The 23,309-nt window shown below is 42.5% G+C and overlaps 1 protein-coding gene across 1 annotated transcript; it reads right to left on the reverse strand.

Moving 5' to 3' along the window:
• Window positions 1-90: 90 nt before the first annotated feature.
• On the reverse strand, window positions 91-20,281 carry OLAH (oleoyl-ACP hydrolase; the record flags this gene model as incomplete). Its single annotated transcript, XM_080917610.1, has 7 exons — window positions 91-230; window positions 582-664; window positions 4,177-4,346; window positions 4,791-4,890; window positions 7,570-7,708; window positions 13,872-14,002; window positions 20,250-20,281. The coding sequence occupies 7 exons, from the start codon at window positions 20,279-20,281 to the stop codon at window positions 91-93; spliced, it is 795 nt and encodes a 264-aa protein (XP_080773736.1).
• Between the last annotated feature and the right edge of the window lie 3,028 nt (window positions 20,282-23,309).

Raw genomic sequence — 23,309 nt, forward strand, 5'->3', positions numbered from 1 at the left:
ACATCTTCCTCACCTCTAAGAACTAAAAGCTGGGCCTAGAGGAACAGCTTGTGATCAGCTGTACATTTGCAAACCCCAAAGGAAGTTCACTTAGTAGTCGAGTGACGAGAGTTCCAAACACTTGGCTATGTAGTTCTTGATAAAGTCCTCGTTGTCCGGTTCCATCAGATAAAAGTGATCGCCTGGCAGCTTGTAGATGTCAAACTTCCCACTGGTTAAGTCTCTCCAGCCTGAGAAGTGCACAGAATCTTTTATTCAGTCATTAGCAGCATCAGCCAAGGTCAACAGAAAACCTGCTTCCAGCAAATAGCACCCAGTGAAATGGTTCGCTAGACGCTGACTGTCAATGATTGTGTTACACGATTGTGTTGCACCCAGGGCCTCGGGTTCTGTGCGTCCTGTATTTTTAATCACTTGAAGGCCTATCAGTGGATATGACCTTAATCCTCATTTTACAGAAGACCAACATCTCTTAGTTTATATCCAGTAAAACTTGGGCTGATTCCCTATCTGTTTCAGTGGCTACCGGCTGTCCAACGCATATTTCAATAAAATACACCAAATTATAAAAGCAGTTTCACCTTCTATATCCTTTATTGTATCTTCAGCTCCAATAAAGCATGTTATGTCCCGAGAAAGAGGAGCTCTTGGGGGCTTGTCAAAGCTGTAAACATGGAAGAGTTTGTTTAGAATTCTCATCTTTAACATCCCAGAGTCTTTTCCTCTTCCTGACTTCCGTGAACGGAAACAGGGCATAGCTTTGCCTCTTACCCTTCCTTCTACAAGTCCCAACAAGAAAGACATGCACAGGGGCTGCCTCTCTCCATCAGAGCTGACCTGAGGTTCATGTGGTCCAGGCTATTTGCCAGTCATGAGCTAAGTGCCACAGATGAATGGAATTTCTAGAAATAGAGGAATGAGGGCTGGAGAGATGGCTCAGCCATTAAAGGCTAGGCTCACAACCAAAAAGATAAGAAATAGAGAAATTCATTTGATAGCCTTGCCACAGTAGACTCAACACAGACTTTCTACCTGGAGAAAGAACCAGGGGAACTTGGAAAGGATCATTAGAAGAGATCTAAGCAAGGAAGTCTTACAAAGAAAAGACAGTGTCTTAGAAGTGCAAGACACACCTGCAGACAATAGCAGAGGTTAATAAATGTGGAATCCAGTAGCAGACAGAGAGTTAGAGGTCCAGGGGTTAGACACGGGTCCAGGATGGACACTGAGGGCCGGGAGGGATCCTCAGGCACTTCGTGAACATGGTACACGCGGATGTATGCAAGCAAAACACTCGAACACATGGAGTAAAACTTTAAAGTGCCTTCAGGTAGGAAATGGGTTAAGCTTAGGCATGACATCATTTAATCAGCACAGCCCACGAGGCATGACTAATATTTTACTTCACAGACTATTAAATACACATGCTCAGAGTCTCACAGCTACTAAAATCTTAGAAAGTTTTGATCTTCATAGGTGGACTCAGGGAAGACATGTTTATCCACTGAGCGCGTCTTGATTATGACAGGCTTTTTGCACATGCCATCTCACTGAATTTACATATTTGTGACTGGGCATAGTAATACATGGGCATAATCCCAGGAATCAGGACGCCAAACCAGTGGATAGCAAGTTCGAGACCCATCTCGCCTACTGAGCAAATTCACTGGTAACCTGGGCTACATAATAGGATCATATTTCAAAAATCCAAGGGCTGGAGAGTATCAGGGGCAGAACGCTTCCTTGGGCTGGACAAAGCCCTGGGTTTCCACCCACCAAACCAACAAAGCCTTTTTAAGTTGACAATTATAATTGTGTGTGCTGTTTGATAACTATGAAGATTATAGGGCCTACGTCAAGCTGCACTGCACCTCCGCTCTTGTTCCTTTCGATGGTGTGAACATTTAAAAGATGACATTCTATTACCACATAGTGTCCGGTGGGTCTCCAGATTGTATTCTGCTTGTCAATGGAAGCTCTGCTTTTCCCGGCACCTCCCCCCTCCCCCGCCCCACGCCCTGTCAAATAGTGAGCTTCCTTCTACTCCCTGTGTCTATATGCTGATGTTCATAGATTCCACATCTGTGAGGCTGGGCCTCACACTTATTGTTATCACATATGTAATCTGTAAACATGTTCTCCAAGTCTATAGGCCTCTTTGTTGATTATTTTCTTTGCAGTGCTTTAGGCTCATATTTTTAAAGACAGTCATCACCTAAAATATCATAAAATGTTTCCTGTATGTTTTCTTCCAGAAGTTTTATTGTATCAGATATCTTGTTTTTTGCAGTTGTCTTTTATTTTGATTTTTGCACACATATCAACACACACACATACACAACATATTATTGTATAATGCATGTGTGGGGTAAAATTCCAATTTCCTTCTTTTACAATGGCTATCCACTTTTCAAAAGCTGTTTATTAATTAAAAAGACTGTGTCCTGGGCCAACGAGTTGGCTCAGCAGGCAAGGGTGCTTGCCACCAAGCCTCATGACCTGAGTTCAATTTCTGGGACCTGCACTATGGAAGGAAAGAAACAAGGCACAAAAATTTGTCATCCGATGCACTCCACGTGTGCACTTTAGCATCCACACGAATTCACCCCCTACCTAGGTGAATAAATAAATGTCTTAAAGAAAATGCTCTTTTCCCATAGTATACTCATGACATGTATTCTTCCACATAGCATAAATATATGGATTTATTTGTAGTCTCTCCAATTCTATCCATCAGTTGGTGTGTCTCTTATTAAGCCAGTATGATGTTGTTTCAATTCCTAAAGCTCATTTTTTAATTAATACATTTAAAAAGAATTTCTAGATTACAAGGAAAGCTGATGCCACAAGTGCTGTCCTGGGCATCCCTGCTCTTGGCAATTCCTTGTCACCCCTACGAATGTACACTACTGCTTGAACCAAGAAATTAAAGATGGCCAAATGGAGACAGCTCACACAACCTGATCCTTTCTGAACACTTTGAAACCCAGCTCTAAGTGGCCCCAAGACTGCAATACATCGGTACCGACTAGAGCCACCATTCTGCTGAGATATACGCGGAGCTTCTAAGCTTGTTTGTCCCCAACACTAAGGTCTCTGCTCCATCTTTCATTGCTTTTTTTTTCTTTTAATGATGTACAAAGATCTAGTTTCATTTTTCCACATATGGACATGCAGCTGGTTGAAACTCAGACCCCCGTAGCTGCAAAGGGCTCATTGCTGTGCTCTTTCCCCTCACAAAGGTCTGCACGTCTGTGTGCTGCTTTCTTTCCTATGGCTCTGTAGCATGATGTGAAATCAGGAATGGTGATACCACCTTGACTACTTGTATTTGTTTGTTTTTTGTTTTCCTCAGAATTGCTGTAACAATTTAGTCTTTTGTGTACTATCCACATGAATTTTAAGGATTTTCCCACCATTCTTGTGAAGATTATTATTAGAATATTAACGGGCTCAAAATTGATTGTTTTTTAGATTGTTACTGCATATTAGCTCTTCAAAAATGTCTTCTCTCCTTCTCCCTCTTCCTGTTCTCTGTCATTCATTCAGTGGTTAGGACCTAAATCTTAATGCTGGCCTAATTCAGAAACACAAAATAGCTTACCCTGGTGAGGAGATCAATCAGATAGAAACAGAGAGAAGGGGTCAACCTGGAGCGCACAGGTGCCGGGAGGAACTCTGACTGACAATGAGGTGAATGGAGAGGCAGGGAGAAGGATGAGATTGTCTCGGGCTCGGGATGCCTCTGTCAATTTTCACTGGCAAGTAGCACACACTCACACACCCACACTCACTCACAGAAACAGACACACACACTCAGAGAGACAGACACATGCACACTCATGTATACACACTTAGAAAGACACACAGACATACATCCTCATAGAGACAGACATACACTCACAGAGACAGACTCACACACTCAGAGACACACACATATGTACAGACATACACATACACACTCAGACATACACACAGAGACAGACACACACACACTTAGAGAGACATGCACAGACATACATATACACCCACTCACACACACATTCAGAGACAGACATACACACTCAAAGAGACACACAGACATACATACATACACATACTCAGAGACACACAGACACACACACACACACACACACACACACAGAGTGTATATGCACATACATCTCAGTTACTTACGTGAATTTTTTTACAACGCCAACATCTGCCTTCAGCAAAGGGATGCATTGCTTCAGAAAATCCTGGTCTTCGATGAGATGCTTGGGCGTGCCTCCAAACGTCAGAAGGTGATGTCTGACTTGTTCTTCTGATATATTTTTAAGATCAGGAATTTCAGGCCGGAATGTTGACTTGAAACACCAACAAACACAAGGCTGAATGTTTATGAAACATACTAGCCCAAAACCTCAAGCCTCCCTCCTTAAATCAAGGAAGGCCAAGTGTCATGGTAACCTTAGATTCATAGTGACACCCAAACAGCACTCCTGATTTGGAATGCTAGGTCAGTCCCAGCCTGTACAAAGAAAGCCATGTGCTGGGGACAGAAAGCAGGAAGGGACATTACCTCAAAGGGACAGAGACAATGAGACCTTAGTCACGCAAAGGGCTGAACTTCATTTTGAGGGGGATGGAGAGAAACATGTTTAAAGACCTCAGGGGTTTTCATTAGTTCACAGAATCCACATCGTGCCAGGCTGGACCACAGGAGAGCAACAGGCCAAAGATCAAGGCCCTGTCATTAGCACTCCACTTCCCTCGTCTTCATCCTTCATCCCGGAAAAACCAGAACTTACGTGAGGGGCAGATGCACTGGATACAAAGAAATGCAAAGGCTCCATTTTGTATTTCTCCTTTAGCTGCAGCGCAGTGATAAAAGCAATGTAGGCTCCAAAACTAAACCAGGGAAGAGACAGACGTGGGAGACAACATTGGGAAAAACTCTCGGAAACCTTGTATCACAAGTGCAGCAGTAACTGTGGGGTGGGCAGAAGCTAAACTGGATGATAACTTGTTTGCAAAGAGCCTATTTCTGATGATGCGCATCAATGTAAGAAGTGCAAGAAAATGAGAGACAGGGACTGGAGGATTCCTGAAAATTCATGGTCCTGCTAGCTTGGCCTCTGTGGTAAAGCTTCAGGCCATTGAGAGGTGCCATTTTCAACAAAAGACAGACAGTAAGCAAGGACCAACTCATATGCTCACATACATCATGCATACAGACAGACAGACACACAGACAGACAGACAAAGAGAGAAGGAGAAAGGAGAGGGAGGGGGAGAGAAGGGGACAGAGAGAGAGGCAGAGAGAGACATAGAGAGAGAGAGAGGCAGAGAGAGAGAGACATAGAGAGAGAGAGAGGCAGAGAGAGAGGCAGAGAGAGACATAGACAGAGAGAGACAAAGAGAGAGAGGCAGAGAGAGGCAGAGAGAGAGAGAGAGAGGCAAAGAGACACAGGGGGGGCAGAGAGAGGCAGAGAGAGGCAGAGAGAGACATAGACAGAGAGAGACAAAGAGAGAGGCAGAGAGAGGCAGAGAGAGAGAGAGGCAAAGAGACACAGAGGGGGGGGCAGAGAGAGACAGAGAGAGGCAGAGAGAGACATAGACAGAGAGAGGCAGAGAAAGAGTGGGGGAAGAGAGGGGGAGAGAGAGAGAGAGAATCTTGCTGTCTTTTAAACTGAATGTGTCATTTTTGGTTACAGCAGTAGACAGCTGACTAACAAAAGGAACAACTTGAAGTTAATTTATATTTCTGTTGACATAATGTTATTGTACTCTGCCCCCCATATCTGGCACTGTAATGCTTATTCCTCCTATCTCTATGTTGTATAAACATTGCGCTCACTTATTCTGATTATCAATAAAAGAAGATCCGCCAGTGACTGAACAGGGCAGAGAATATGGCTGGATTTACAACTGGGGGCGGGGATAGAGGGAAGAAGAGAGGATCCACCATGTGGAGAGGGTTTCAGGACCCCCATGAGAACACACCTGGAGCAGAGAGAGACAGATCAATACCAAAATGCAAGTACCTCGGGGATTTTGATTGGGAGGTTGCTAGATTAGTTCACAGGAATAGAATGGATCGATAACGGCTCAGCTATTGTGCCGTAAAGTTTATCAAATAAATCTAATAGTCTCTGTCTCATTTATTTGGGAGCTAGAGGCCACAAAGAAAAAAAAAAACCCACTACTTATAAAATTGCTCTATCATATTTCTTTTTCTCCATTAAAGATGCATGTCACTTGTTCTTCATAATCTATTTCAACAGTTCTCAAAGTGTGCTTCAGAGACACTTAGAGACTTCCAAAACCCAATCGCTGCTGCATAGTTTTGTGTGTACCAGATACAAGCTAGAGTTGCTAGAGGGGAGGGAGCCTCAATTAAGAAAATGCCTCCGTAAGGTAGAACTGTAGGCAAGCCTGTAGGGCATTTTCTTCATTGTGACTCATGGTAAGGACCTAGCTCACTGTGGCTGGGGCCACCCCTAGACTGTTGGTTCTGGGTTCTTTAAGAAAGCAGGCCGCAAGCCATGAGGAGTAAACCTGTAAGCAGCACCCCTCCATGGCCTCTGCATCAACTCCTGCCTCTAGGTTCTTGCCCTGTTTGAGTTCCTGCCCTGGCTTCCTTGTAAAATGGACTATGATGTGGAAGTGTGAGCCAAATAAACTCTTTCCTTCCCAAGTTGCTTTGGTCATGGTGTTTCATCACAGCAGTAGTGACCCGAAGGAGCCGTCTGATGGTCTCTGAGGGCACAGTATTTTCAGAACAATACTAACAGGTTCTTTGTAGGGCCAGTGAGAGATAACAGCACTCACCACATAAGGCTGAAGACCTGAGTTTGATCCTCGGATTTTGTGGTGGAAGGAAAAAAAACAACTTCTAAAGGTTGGCCTCTGACCTCTGAATCCATGACACTTACGTATGTGCCTTGCACTTACACACAGTTCTTTATTATCATTATTAATTAGAGGTGTTTATCGATTTTTAGTTATGTGTATGCATCTGTGTCTGTGTGGGGGTGAGTTCAGTTGCCTATGGATCCCCGGGAACTGGAGTTATAGGCAGATGTGAGCAGGTGACTGGTGGGAATAGAACTCAGGTCCTAAGCAAGAGAGGAAACACTGTGAACCTCCAAACCATCTCTCCAGCCCTGCGATCACTGGTCCTTTAATCTCCCTTGATAAGAACCACTCCCTCCAGACAATTTAGAGGCCTTAAAAAATGTGTCCAAGATCATGGCCATGAGGTTCTAAGTGGCCTGAAATTAGGTTTTGGGAAATGCATATTATTTCCATATACATTGTAATTTGAAAAATAAACAGAAGTTTCTGATAGAGTCTTTCTTCTAGGGTATATCTCCTAACAATCTGGAGAACTAGAACAGTTGTGGTTGGAGATATTGGGAGATAATTATCCAATGTTCTGTTGAAGTAGGAGAAAAAGTGGTGTCACACAAAACACAAAGCCCACCTGTGGTAGGAACTTTCTAGGGCCCGAAGTGTAATAAGCAAGTGCTTTAGCATTGAATACCTATCCTAAGTCTCACACATTCTGCTTGTAAGATTTAAATACCTGTGGCCAAAAAATGCAAAAGCTTTATCCTGGATGACAGGCAACAGAGCAGGCACAATCTCATCAGCTATCTGGTGGATGTCACTTGGGAAAGGTTCTTGGAATCGTGTTTCTCTTCCAGCTAGTCTTACAGCATGCACTGGGGGTTAAGAGACAGGTTACTTACACACAGACAAAGAAGATGGTTATCAGGTTAACTCCGACGGATGAATGTAAAAACCTTAGTCCCACATTTACACGATGCGGCCAATTTCAAAGTAGCAAGTTACGATGCTCACACTTGGCATGGTGTCATGAGGTCAAGCTTGGTTGTCAACTGGGTTGGATGTGGGGTCCAGTAAGAGGCACACTTCTGGAAAGATCTATGAGAGCATTTCCTGCTACCTTCCTGTTTGACTTCCTGCTCTGACTTTGCTCGACAGTGGTCTGTGATCAGGAAGTGTAAGACAAATAGACCCCCCAGTTGCTTTTGGTCGCAGTGTCTTATAAGATCCATTCATGCACCAGTGGGGGGGGGGGGGCTTTCTCCTATTAGAGAGTGGACAATTTGAAGTCTGCATTAAGTACTGGGGAAGCTGCAAGTAAGAGACTTAGAATTTTCGAGGGAACAAAGGCAAGCTGGGAAAACACTTCCACGAAGACACCTCATAATGGTACAATGCCAGAAAAAAGAAATGGCTGGAGCAAAAATTCTATAGAAAGAAACAAAATATCAAAGCCATAAGAAGAGTATAGAAGCAGCAACCTACAGAAACGAGGTGCCAATGTTTTCCCTAAACTGCACTTCACTATATCAACACAAGAGGGGACTCGTGAGCTACGGAATTGAGCTAGCAACTCGATCGGTCCCTGGGATGCAAAAATGATAGACCTCTGGCCAGTGAACACACTCTGTAAAGATCTCATGAAGGAGGCGCAGGGAAGAGGGTGCGGGGAGGACGGGGGCGAGCAATGCCCCCGAACGAATTAATTTCAATAAGAAACGAGAAAGTAATTCGGGTAATTTGGAAAATTTAAATTCTGACTAGAAATAGAGAAAGGGTGCCAGAAAAAAAAATGAAAAAAAAAAAAATACAAAAGTTATTTCAAAACTGAAAAAAGAAAAAAACCTCAACATTTCCATGTGATAGTCAGGAACAAAGTATGTGTGGAGACAGAAAACAGGAAGGAAAGGAGTAGAAAAAGAAAACAAAATCACAAAGGGGTCTGCAGAGATGGCACACTGGTTCCGAGCATTGGCTGGCTTGATTTTGAGGACCTGCACAATGGCTCACAACCATCAGTAACTCCAGTCCAGCAACCTCGTCAGACCTCCATGGGTACCTCACATACATGGTACACAGACAAAGCACCAATATTCAAAAACAATAAAAAAGAAACCATAAGCAACAACAATCTGAAAAAAGTCTGAGAGAACATGCCAAATTTCCCTGAAATGAGACAGAGAGTTCCCGGTGGAAGAACCTTGGGGTCCTCAAGATGCTCAGAGGGTACAGAAGCCTTCTTCCTGATGACTTGAGCTTGACCCTAGAACCCAGAAAATAATGACTCCCGAAAGGTGCCCTCTGACCTCTACACAAACTCTGTAGCCGGTGTATCCCCCAAAAGTATTCAAATTAAGCCAAATAAAGTGAGCCTTCTTTAATAACTATAGCTCATATAAAACTATGCTTCTAGAGATTGAGAAAACTGAGTCGTGATAACAAAGTTAAATCATTAGAATCTAGGGGCTAAGAATATAGTTAAGTTTGCAAAGTACTTGATGTGCCATCCAGGGAGGCAGGAAACAAGGGCCCGTGGGACTGGGTGTCTCGTCTACCAGCCTAGCATTATCAATGAGCTCCGGGTCCCGGTGAGGAACCCTGAGAAAAAAGGCACGCACACACACAGACACACACACACACACACACACAGCACATTTGAGAATTTAAAGATAAAAAAATTAAAACTCCAAGCGAGGACATCGTTTATAAGAGAGAGTCAGTGGGGTGATGTTTGGCTTGCTGACAGATTTGAAGCAAGCCATTAGTAAAGCAAACCTTTCTTGGAGCTCAAGAGGGGACAGACAGACAGCAGTAACCTGTGCCTTCTGTGAGAATGGCTTTTCAGATGCAGAGACTTGACTGGTCTAAGCACTGTACTAAAAGAGGGGCTCTTGTTCTTTCTTATTCTGTCTTTATAATGTGGGGATTATGGTTTTGAGAAAAGTCTTTTAGATGGTGGTGCACCACAAAACCAACTTCTATGTTGTAATGGAAGAGTTTCCGCAGACAGCAAGTGATTCATTAAAGGCTGGGAAAGCTTTTAAATAAAGGGTGTGGTGGCAAATTTTGGTTGTCAACTTGACACACCTAGAAAGAGGAAAGTTTTATTTATTTATTTCTTAATGTATATGAGTACATTGTAGCTGTCTTCAGACACACCAGCTGAGCCATCTCTCCAGCCCCAGAAGGAGAAAATCTTATCTGAGTAGTTACTTTAATCAGATTGCCCTGTGGGTATCCCAGTGAAACATTTTCTTCATTGCTAAATAACGTAGAACAGTTTAGCCCACTCTGGACAGTACCATTTCTAGGCAGATAAGCCTGGGGTGAAGAACGGTAACTAAACATGGGCCAGTAAGCAGCTTTGCTCCATAAGACTCTGCTTCAAGGACCTGTCCTGGCTTCCCTCAGTGATACATTATAGACTCCTGTATGCCAAACAAACCCTTTTCTCCTCAAGTTGTCTTCATTCACTGTGTTTATCACTGCGATGGAAAGCAAACTGAAATAGATGAAAACAAGAAAAAAAAATCACGGTTGTATTTAATATCTGACAAGGTACCATTTGGACAGAGAAGCTTCCAACCATACTGAAATGGATTCTCAGTGGCTCTAAAGGCTGAATGCTGCATAGCTATTGTCTCTAAACTGAAATTTTCCATCCTGGATAGAGATGTCCTGGGGCTCCTTAAGTCCAAGAAAGTCAATGGAACTTTCATGGCTAAAGAGGTCAGCAAGTCACAAGTCTCAGAAAGTTCCTTAAACTTACAAGGCCCTTCCCAGCGATATGTAAACATTTCATATTGCTGGAGAGAAGAGACTTTTGAACTACAAGAGTTGCCTGTAAGCCACCCAGGGAGCTCCAGAGATTCAGCTCTCATGAGCCACAGTCTATGCTGGGATGAGCGTCTGGAAATGTGCCAACCTTTGAGTCATTTATATTCTGGCAAGCAGACTCTCACGTTCTTGCTAATAACCCCACCCCCAAATTCACTAGCACATTAAGTGAGTGGAGTTCTGTAGTAGTCTGACAAATCTTGAACAAATAGACATTTATTTGTACCTCTCTAGGAAAGCCACAAGCCACCAAGCTTCTCAGCTAGTAAAACAGCCCCAGTTACAAATGTCTATTCACAATGTTCCCTTTTATAAAGTGGAAATACAGTGTGTGCAAGATGTAAAAAAAAAAGAGAGAGAGAGAGAGAGATGAACACACTATTAGGAGAGATTTCACTTGTCAAATGGAGAAAAACACAAACTTGACAGATATGTAGATCTTATAGCTAAGCAGTAAAATTTGCATTTGATATGAAGAATGCACGTACCCTGTTAGCAGTCACAGAACATCTGTGAACACTGATGGTGGTTAAAGGGAAGGTCACAGACAACTCCACACAGCAAAGGCAGAATCACCAGCCTCTGAGAACAGAGCAGTCTATCTGGGAATCACCAGTGTGAGCAACAACAGACTGAGCTGAAGTACAAATTTATTCAGTAAAATTTAGAGCAGACTTTTTTTTTCTTCATTCTAGAGAAAGGCATGGGCATCCACATATAGGAGAAATTTAAATCCCCAAATTGTCATGACTGGAAAAGGACCCCTTCCCAGGACCCAAGTTTGATTGACAGCACCCATGTTAGGCTGCTCACAATCTTCTGTGGTGCCAGTTCCAGAGGACCCAACACCTTCTGTTGGCCTCCCTAGGCTCTGTAAGCACATGTGCAAAACCATATGTGGACATGCATATATAATTATTTTTTATGTAAATTTAAAAATTCAAGACTACAGAAGAACAACAACAAAAAGAATGTTAAGAGAGGCAAGTGTTCTATGATAACCAACTCATCAGAGTTATATTGGACCCAGCAGGAAAAACTAAAAGCCAGGAAAGCATAAAATCATATAGTTCATGCCCTGAGAGTAAATGCCAACCAAGACGTAATATCATATTACTCAACAAAGCATTCTTTAAAATCAATAGAAAGACAAGGACCCTTTAAGACAGGCACAGATTAAAGTAGCCTGTGACTACTAAGTCGAGATTATAGAAGGGTCTTAGAAGTGTTCTCCACGTAGATGAGGAAGAAAGTCAATATTATGCATGTTAAATAAAACAAACCAAACAGAAGAGATGAAGCACTGCTCAGGGGTTTCCCAGGGGTGCCCATGCTGGTTCAGCATCTGTGGTATAAGGGGGACCTACACCTCGGGGTCAGCTGATGAGAACAACCCGAGGCTAGACCTCACATCTGCTCTTGTGTGCAGTGACTCAGGACTCAGGACAAGACGGATCAACGGCCATTATCTAAGATCAGAAAGTCTGAAATGAGAGGAAATCTTGTAGAAAACACTTCAAGACCTAGGCTCAGGCAATGTAAGTTTCTTCTTTTTTTAAAAATATAGTGCTTCCCCCCTTTCTATTTTGAGACACAGTTTTGGTCTTTCTCTTTTGTAGCCCTGCGTGCCCTGAAACTCAGAGATCTGCCTGTCTCTGACCCTAAGTGCCGGTACTGAAAGCATGCACCACCATTGCCCAGGTTCGAAATAGAACTTTCTTAATGCAACTCTAACAGGAAGTTTGACAAATGGGATTACATTAAAATGAAATCTTCTGAAGTCCAAAAGGAAACGTGACTGAGAGTGACCTCAGAATGGAGACGATCTTTGCCAGCAACTTATCAGACAGAAAATTGATATAGAAAATGCAGAAGGGGCTAAGAACAAACAATACTGAAAGACCAAAGAAGACAACCAGAGCAAACGAGGCACTTTGTGAAAGTGTAAACAGCTAGTAAACATGCCCAGAGGTTTTAGCTACCGGGGAAATAAAAAGCAAAATGCATGAAAGTTCCACGTCACCCCAATCAAAATGAGTATTGTGCAAAGCACAAAATATAATCAGCATTGGTGAGGATACAGGGAAAAGCTGGGCTGCTCATATACTGTTGGTAGGAATGTAAATTAATCCTTTACTGGGGAACTCAGTATGAAAGCCCCTCAATTTCCCAACGGTTCCACTTCTGGGTGAATTCCCCAAAGAATCAGAGTTGGTTCTCTACACACACACACACACACACACACACACACACACACACACACACACGCACCTTTGTTATCGAAGCAACAGTAGCCGAGCTAGGCAATCAGCTCAGGTGCCTACCAACAGCCAGATTTTTAAAAGCGGAATCTAATACAGAGTAGGGTATTGTTCTTCCAGAAAGAAAATGAAAATTTGTCATTAGAAAGTATTTTTTGTGCATGTGTAAGTGTATGTGTGGGTGGAGACCAGAGGTCAAAGGACAACTTACAGGACTCAGTTTCTCCTTCCACCATGTGAGAGTCTTGGGATTGAACTCGGGTCTTCAGACTTGGCTGCAAGTCCCTGACCTGCCAAGCTGTCTCTCTGATCTGAATGTTGTCATTTATAGGAAAAATGAATAGAGCTGGAGACCCTTATGTTAAGTGAAACAAGTTTCCTAGGTTTCCTCTAATATGTAGGATTTAGGAGGAGAAAACCCTTACAAAAGTCAAGGGAACTATTATGGGTTGTGAGGAGGGCGAGGGGTGAGAAAAGGAACAGGATATGATCAAAGAATATTGTTTGCATCAGAGGAAACACGGCAGTGGGACCCCTTTGTAATTAAGTATAGACTAATTTTTCAAAGAAAGCGACGTTATTGTTTAAGAAAGAAAATATAAGTGGGAAGTCACTGGGGAGATGCGTCTGTGTCACGATGCTGCGAGATAAAGCCCACCGAAAGGCACGCTGAGAAGCCAAGTCCAGGGTTGCAAACGGAAGCGGAAGTGCGTAGAGAGGTAGCTCAGGACGCTGAGTCAGCAATGGGTGGCGCACTATCCCGTGACATCATAAAAGACAGGGGAGGAAAACGGGCAAAACGTTATATTGAAAGAACAACGACTGAAAACATTTCTAGTTTAATAAGGGTTAGAAATCCACAAACGCAGGAAACGCAGCGAACTCGAGTTTCTCTATGTGGTTAACTGAGCTTATGAACTTAGTACAAAAGTCAGCATACCTTCCAGTAAGCCATTAATTGTTTGGCCCCACTTGGCAAAGTGGATGGAGCCGCCTCCTGCCCAGGGAAAGCAGATCAGCTTGAAAACCGCATCGGGCTTTTGATACAAACAGTTCAGCACCTTTTCACCCCTAGGAAGAAAATTTAAATATACTTAGCATTACGTAATGCTATCGAATAAGAATTCCAAATTGAATTAAGCGAGTTTTAATGATAAGGCTCGTTAACTACTAGGTGCGTGTGCTCATATATGAAGTAATTGCCTTTCTTTCTCCAAGAATCAAGTTCCCAAAGGCTTGACTGGTTTATGTTTTATGATTTCTGATTTCAACCCATAAACTCTTAGAGACGTAGATGGGACGGTGAGGTATCTATGCGCTTTGTATGTCCAGTAAGAGTGATGTTGCTGTCGGTGCAGACAATAGCTGTGCTCTTTCCCAGATGAGGAAATAGATTGTCCAAAAAGTGTGTAGGCTTCGGTCTCCGTGTCTTCATTACCACCAAGAGACTCTTCTCAAATCACCGACAACCTTTTCACAACATAAAATGTTTACTCTTTGAGTACTCAATTAACAATACTTTTGAATCTGTGTGTAATGTCATTAGACATTTTATACCAAGATCCAGTATCAAATCAACTGACCTTAGGGAAAAAAAACCTACTTTGAACAGCCAGCCTGTACGGATAGATTTGTATTCTCCACGATGTAGATGTCTCTTGGGAAGTTTCCAAATTGATCTTTAATTTTTTTTTTACAAAGATACCTAAGCCCTCCAAATGAGAAACCATTGCCATATGATAATGATTTTAATTCCATTTTGTCTTTTTTTTAAGTATCAATTTTATAGTTTGGATCATATTGGAATTGAGGAACTGTTAAGATGTGGGACCTGAAGGAAGGAAGAGAAGTGACTAGGGGACATGGTTGAAGGAGATCCTGAAGCGTTGACCTGCTCTCTCCCTCCCCCTCTTCCTCCCTCTTCCCCCTCCCCCTCCCCCTCTCCCTTTCTCTCTCTCCCTCCCTCTTCCTTCTTCCTCTTGCTCTTCTTCCCTCTGAAGGGTCTCTAACTAAGTGCTCCCCGTCCACCATATATCTGTAGAATGTACACTTTCTACAGGACCAACAGAGCAGAGCTCAAGGACTATGGCTGGAAAAGCCATGATTTTGGAATAACTGAGTGTTTTTCTTGTACACATGCGTGCCACTTGCACACAGTCTCTACCGAGGCCAGAAGAGGACCTCGGAAGCACTACAGCTGGCGTTTCGTGGTGCGTGTCACTAGAAGGCTGGACTAAACATGGCTTTTTTGCAAGAGCAGCAAGAACCCGTAATGGTGGAGCCATCCCTCCAACCCCCCATCAAATCTTTTCTCCTTTATGTCTACGTTTTGTCATTTGATCTTGATTAAAGGAAAAAGTAACAGATTGAGGTCTCTCTAGGTAATTTGTTGTTGTAAGGGGACTTTGTACTTTATAGTAAAATAACTGAGAACATGTATGAAGAAACATGTATGTATAAGAAACTCTGTGTGTGTGTGTGTGTGTGTGTGTGAGAGAGAGAGAGAGAGAGAGAGAGAGAGAGAGAGAGAGAGAGAGAGATGTTAGATATTGAACCTTACAACCTTGCAAATTCTCCACCTTTGAGCTATATTCCCCAGCAAAAGAAACACCTCCTGACCTATATCTGAGCGTTTTAGATAACAGTTAGATCAAAGATAAGTTTAAATAAAGAACTTAGTTTGCATCTCCATTTGAAAAAAGAACAATTGCATTGACGCTTTCCAAACCAGGCTATAGCAAACGCACAGACCAGCTTGGCTATGAACAAGAATTTCATAAACACACAGCAACCTGCCCTCAACTCGGGTAAAGGCTACAGAACAAAAGAACAGCTTTTCTGGTTTTCACTGTTTAGGACTATAGACAAGTCTAGAAGGATTAGCTAAATCTAACATTACTTTAAAATTATCTATCTATCTATCTATCTATCTATCTATCTATCTATCTATCTATCTATCTATTTTGGTTTTTGAGGCAGGGTCTCTCTATGAAGCCCTGGCTGTCCTGGAACTCATTATGTAGACTAGGCTCATACTGGGATTAAAGACATGCACCTTCACACCTGGCTTAAAACGGTTTTACTTTTTAAAAGTCAAGATTCCATCTATCAATTTAACCCTATATATTCTAATAGACCAAAGATGTGTTAGGACAAGAGTTAGCTATTAGCTTGCAGTGCCTAAAACATAGGTCGTTTGGGAGCATTAAAGGGGGGAGGGAACATAGGTCATCTAGGAGCATTGGAGTGGGGAGGGTCTTTGAAGTGAGCACAACTTTACTAATACAAAATTAAGAGCCAAACTTTTGAATCTCTAGTTTTTCAAAGTAAACCATGATTTCTCAGTGAGCGGTGAGGGCAGGGCCAGCCATTGATTGGTTTAAATATGTGTCAATCACCGGAATCCACCATGATGTAGCATTAACACCAATATTCGAAGCCATGGGCAAGCTCTCAAGAGAAGGCAGAGCCACAACAGGTCCTCATGTTGCTCCCCCCAACCCCTGGCATTCCGTCTGTGCCCTGCATATCCTTGTCTTTCTACTCTAAAGAGAGAATCATCCTCTTCCCCCAATGTTTTTTATTTAAATCATCTATAAATTTGGAGTTGATGATTTCCGGACAAATTATTTAAGCTCTTTTTACAGTGTAGTAATGAAGGCTTCAGAGGAAAAACAAAGTCTCCAACTTAAATCCTAGCTACACCTCTAACCATGGGACACTAAGCAAGCTGCTCAAGTGTCTCCTATTCTCAGTGGCCTTGATGTAAACAGAGGATGACACCTGGGTCTTCCTCATTAGCAAATGCACTAGACATCCTAGATATGGTTTTAGGTGCTCCTTACCTGCTACGACTTTCTTGACGTGACGAAAGTGAGACCCAGAGACATCGTCACCAAACTAGTCAGCCATAAATTCTGCTCATTATTAGAACTATTTGTCCATTGACGCTTTCTCTGTGGTCTCAGCATCAATGTCATTAAGAGGCAGGAAGGGGAGAAGGACATTCTGACACTTTTTGGACTAGAGCTAGGGCAAGAATAGTGCTCTTTCCCAAACTGTGTAAGTATTTTAGACAATTCATAGATATAAAATTTAACTTTAAAATACTACCAAGGGGCGGGCAAAGTGGCTCAGTGCATAAAGAAACACGATGTCCAGCCTAAAGGCATGACTCGCATGGCCATCACTGCTGCTTGACCAAGTTCCAACATGCAGCATTACGAATCACAATACTCCAACCCCTTTTCCTTTTGTCCTTGATGGCTCTCGCTGTGTTATAAGAGGCTTCCTGTGCAATTCCCCACCCCCTGGGAAATTCTGTGTGGGCTTTGGTGCTGAATGTGAGTGCATGAAACAAAATAATTCTTTGGGGAAAAAAAATCTCCTCCACCACAGAACCATATAGCATAACGACTCTGCTTCCATCTACCCCTACACAAGAATCCCCACTTTGTGCCCCTGATTGTACCAAGAATAGAAGTTAAAGGGTTATGGTCCCAGGAACTCTTAGGTAAGTCACACCTGGTTCCAGGGATGAAAGCACCCTTTGAGGGGAACAGTGTGCCTGGACCCAGAGTCTGAGGCCTGGGCATCTAAGAGCAAGAGTTCAGGTAATAAGTACAGAATAGGGTCCACAATTGATTCCCTGGGTACTTACAGGGTGAAGAGCAAGATCCGGTACACCCCACAAGGAGCAGGTTCTGTTAAGGAGTTAGTCATATACAGGAGCACACATTGAAGGAATTAGGATTGTCTGGGATATTAGAAAAAGAGTAAGATACCAGTACCTTACGTTTGGGGAGTATATGAGGAGAACAGGTCTACATGGTACGACTGAGGCACATAGGAGTGAGATTAGGAAACGGCTCAATGCTTGTGATGGATGTTACGTGGTGCAAACAATGCATCGTGCCCCTTAAGGGATGAAAATTGTTCTTATGGTTTGCTTCTCAGCACCTCCTGACCACAAAGGCTGAGAGTGCAGGAGGGTGTCGGGTTGTTGCTGATCCTTAGCAACAACAAATTAGATGTTCGCCGAACTTATTGCCTTTGCTTCAGAGAAAAATACTGTAATAAAGTTGATTGCCTCTTTCATTCTGGATATTGAAAAATAGGGCCAAAATAGGTCTTTGAAAAAAATCAAACACATCTTGGAATCATTAAGTCTGCTTTCAACTTACCCAAGGCTAGGCTATTATGCAAATATAGAGTATAAAAGGTGTAACCTTTTTTTTCCAATAAGCATCCAGATTCGTCCTCAGATCCTGTCAGTCTTCTTTCCTCTCCAACCCTACCTCTCCTCTTTGGGACCAGAACCTCACTGGAGCCAGACTTTGGCTCCTAAGAGCTTGCATTTGAACCCCAGGACCCACGTGATCCAAGGAGAAAATCAACTTCTGCAGATTACTCTGTGATTCCACACGTTCCATTGTTCACAGGGAGACACACAATAATCAATCAATTAGTTGACTCTCTGCCTTGTGGAACTGAGCAAATGCTAGATCCTTGGACTTCCACTCACAGCTGCTGCTGACCACTGTTGAGGAGTTGGACTATGGACTGCCAACCCTATATTTCAGGGATGGACAATAAAGCATTTAAATGAATATTGAGAACTGGAGATTCTTTTTTAAGACTTTTTAAAAATATAAAGCTGAGCTAAGCAAGCACAGACAAGATAAATCCCATTTCAATATCTAGTCAGGAAAAAGTCTGAGAGAAATAGAATTAATATTTGGTCAAAGAGAAACTCTCTGTCAAATATTTTAAACAATTCTTGATAAATAACTACATTCTCTTCTGTACCAACTAGATATTTTCAATACTTTAAAAAGTGCATAAAAAACTAATGTGTATGAATGTTTTGACAACCTGTATGCATATGCACTGCTTTCATGCCTGGTGCCCTTAGAAGCCATAAGAGGTGGTTCGATGTCGTGAAACTGGAGGGAAAAATGTTTCTGAGCCACCATGTAGGTGATGGAAATGAAACCAGGTCCTTTGGAAGAAGATCCAGGCTCTCTACCACTGAGCAATCTCCCAAGCCCCATTTATTGTAGCTTTAAAAATATTATGCATTGTCTTCATTGTCTTAGTCATCATCATCATCATCATTGTCGAGGGGGGAGTGTCTGTGCTGTGTGAGTTCCTTCGTGTATACACGGAAATCACGGGACATCTTTGGGAAATCAGCTCTCTCCCGTTTTTCTTAGCCTGAGTTCCAAGGATCTAACTCAGAGGGCTGGACTTAAAATGCAGTGTTTGCCCCGCCCTCAGCCTTCTTATCAGCCTTGTATCTTTTCTGATATCTCCTCTCCGCTGCTTATGCAAAGACTAAATACTCTATTGATGGAGTTTGTAATTTCTAAATACTGGCTGGGAAAAAACTGAGTCTAATATTGGCTGCAGATGCTGCCTCCTACTTCTCTAAAACATTGTTTCCCATCGGCATAAATGTAGCCTACTTTATAGAACTCAGCTCTTCTCAAACAGCAAGTGGTAACAAAGACTGAATTTATCCCCAGTTTATGTACAGAAAATAAAGAATGACAGAATAGATGGGAGTCCAGCGTAAACTGAAGTGCCAAAGATCAAGGCTGCCTGAAAGGGCAAGATGAAATAGAATGGATGTTGAAGTTCAGAGTCACACCTTCCTCAAGTCCTGGGTGAAAGGTTGCTAGTGTTGTTGTTCGTGAAATCTGGAAATTAACTGACAAAGATACTGGCACTTGGACAGAAATAAGAAATAATATAGGATGTGAGTGGAAAACAAAATGAGTCTGACTTAATTCTGCCCCCATCTGTGTTGGTAGATTGTGACAGGGTAACCCTAGGAACCAAAAAGCATCCCAGCTACATTGTTAATAGGATGCTTTGGGTGCAACTCATAATGGGACTTGTTGCATGAGCGTAGATAGATACAAATAATAGAGTTTCTAGAATAAATCAAACCTGTTGAGTTACAATTACAAATTCCTATGTTTACGACTTTTGATTTCATGCTACCAGGAACCTGAAACCGAGGATGGCACGTGTCTAGGCTAAACCAAAGTTAGACAGCAGCTCTTAGAATTGTTTTAATAAATTCAAGCTTTTAATGAAAAATCAATTAGTTGATTAAATGCATTTTTTTAGAACTCCAAGTTAGTAGCATTTTATATACAAGTAATTGGTACCACCTTTCATGAGAGGCAGAGGACAGCAAATTCATCTTCAGTGATAGGCGCCTTTAAATGTAACAAGGCAATCCAACAAATTCAAGGTGCTGAAGCACCAGCCAGAGATGGGGATTGAGGAGTTCCCGGAAGCAGCCTACCTGGTACTCTTAGCGTAGACTGCCGTCTCCATTCCAAGTTGATTAGGGACTGCCGATTTCAGCAATCTTCCGTGTCTGTGTTGAATTCAGCTTCCCTCTGGGCACAAAAGTCTCCAGTGAGCCTTCTGTACACTGTCTGCTGACCAGATTTGTTTTAACGTGTTCACTATGGGTTCTCACTCAGAACCCTGCTTCTAAAAGGCAGTGAAGAAAAGGAGAGGGGGCAGGAAGAAGAAGGAAAAGGAAGAAGGGAAGGAATGGATGGGGGGGTGGGACAGGTTAGACAAGATACAGCGTATGGCAGCTGGGTGTTAGTGGCCTCAGTTTATAGATGGCTGTCACTGTGCACGTTAGCAGGACTTCCAGACAATGTCCATAAAGACAGAAGCACAGCCTTTCTAGTACCTACCCCTCAGCTAAGAAGCACCCAAGTCAAGAGACAGAAACACTTGATACCTACTGCAAGGTTAGAGCGGAGATATGTGTTTTGAAAGCAGATATTTTAGCTTTCTGGGTATTTACAAAGTTTTGCTCTTTTAAACATTAAGAGAAAGAGTTAGAAAATTTTCACAAAGGAGCGGAGAGGAATTTATTACTAGAACAGGTGATTAGTCTTCTTTTGCTAAAAAAAGAAATGAAAACAAAAACCCAAAAACCCAACAGCAACAACAACAACAACAAAAAACAAACACAACACACACACACACACACACACACACACACACACACACACACACAAACCCTTCTAGCTGTCTGGAAGAAACAGAACAGAGACAGTGATCAAACAGACATTAAGTCTCTCCCCTGCCTCAGTTCTTCCTTGTTTAAACCACAAATTATCAGCACCCCATAGGTGGAGATGGTGTCACCAGACCCCTCTAGTCCACAGGAACGGAACCTCCCACCTCTTCCTTACTCTGTAATTCATCTCACTAACTGGCACAGTCGTACAACCTAACCTGTCTGGGCACCTGAGACCTGGGGTTTTACCTTTAAGATTCTGGTAATTCTTTATCAAGCTTCTAATATTCAGTAAAGAAAATAAAAATGACCATGGTTTATGAATGTATAAATGAGGCATCACATAAGGGTTTTAAACCCACTTACCGCTTAGCAGTTCCCTGAAACCCTGGCAGACCTGTTAAGACCAAGGTTTAATTCACAACCTCGATGGTGAATCTCAGGAGTGTTCTGGAGAGTGGGGGATCAGCTTTAGCTCAGCTCCTTGCAGAGGAGAGACCACACCACCACACCGAGAGGCACAGAAAGCCTGCTGTAATAGGACAGGGTGGAGAATCGGCCTTTTATCTGTACAGAGTGTGGCTCGGGGCCATCCTGTGCCCTCAGATGATTCACCCTGATAATTTACTAGGCGGTCACTGGCTCTGAGCGAGTTTTTGCTTCTTGGATAACGATACAAAGGTGGCTGAGCCGAGTGGTACCGGCCTGCTATCCCAGCACACAGGAGGCTGAAGCAGGAGATTGAAGTTGCCAGCGCTAGAGAGAAAGACTGTCTCAAAATAAAAGCTAAAACTCCAACAAAGTAATGGCATAAACTGCAGAAAAATGTGTCCACTTCTTCCAAGGAAGATGGGCAAGCAGAGGTGAGATGTAGGCATAAATTATAACAGCAGAAGGTTGTTGATTGCGAAGCCTCAATAAAGTTAGATTGCATTTCTCCATCTCTTTTCAATTTTTTTAAAAAATTTGACAGAGCCTGTGGTCAGTCACGTTTGGGAAGATCAAGCCTTACTCAGGGCTCAAAAATATTATTCAACAAATATTTTCTAAAAAGACAAGGATATCTGTATCACTTCTCAAGAGCATCAGGGTCCAGAGGTAAAGCAATGAAGAAAACCACACGGAGAGTTTGTTCACTACTGCAGTGGAGGAGCAAAGGCAGATGGGTTCTGTTCAGGAAGCTCGGACTCAGATTTTATCAGAACAGATGCATGGCACCAGGCTAAAAGTAAAACGTGTCCAGCAGAATTCGAAGAATAGATAATAGAGAAACCTGCATTCAGCTGCACAGTAATGAAACTAAAGAAAAACAAAAATACAAGAAAAATAGTGTCAGATAAAGGGAACAGAGGAGCCAGTCGGTGCAAATGAAGACATGAGACACAGCTGAAGAAGGTAGACTGCTGGTAGTGTAGATGAGCCACAGAAATAAAAATAGTGGAGTTCACTTTCAAGCAAAGGAAAGAAGCACACAGGTGTGTGTGTGTGTGTGTGTGTGTGTGTGTGTGTGTATGAGTGTGTGTAAATGTGTTTGTGAGTGTGTGTGTGAATGTGTGTGAATGTATGTGTGAGTGTGTCTGTGTGAATGTGTGTGTGCATGTGTGTGTGAGTGTGTGTGTGAGTGTGTGTGTAAATGTGTGTGAGTGTGTGTGTAAATGTGTGTGTGAATGTGTGTGTGTAAATGTGTGTGTGAGTGTGTGTGTGAATGTATGTGTGCATATGTGTGTATGAGTGTGTGTGTGAGAGAGAGAGGGAGAGAGAGAGAGAGAGAGAGAGAGAGAGAGAGACAGAGAAATCTAAGGCCTTGCAAATGGTGTGTTTGTGCTTTAGAACTCAGCTACAAAAGCATATGGACCCAGCAAAAATGCCTTACACAAACCCAAACAACTGGAAGGATTTCTTCACTCTTGTTCCCATGGATGGCCCCACAGTCATGCACACATGGAAACATTAACAATAACAATAACACATATTGGTGGGTTGTAATAAAAAAAGTTAGGAGAAGAACATGCTGGGATATGGAGAGAGTTGTAGGAGGCAAAAGCAGATGTGGTCGTATTTCCATTGTATTTCTATATAAAACTTTTAATAACAAAGAAAAATGAAAATAGACACTTGGAAGAATAAACTATTATCCACATTAAATAACGCTGGCTATGATATGATTGACAGCACTGCCTTGTTACGTTTGCAGTCAATTTTCAGTATGTTACAATTTGTTTGAAACCTGGAAAAACTGTAAATCATTAAAAGGATAAACAAGCAAACAAACAAATAAAACAAAAAAAATAACCATGTACTAACATTTTCACAGTGGTG

Source organism: Micromys minutus, assembly GCF_963924665.1.
Source record: "Micromys minutus genome assembly, chromosome: 6".
In the NCBI taxonomy this organism is placed as follows: domain Eukaryota; kingdom Metazoa; phylum Chordata; class Mammalia; order Rodentia; family Muridae; genus Micromys; species Micromys minutus.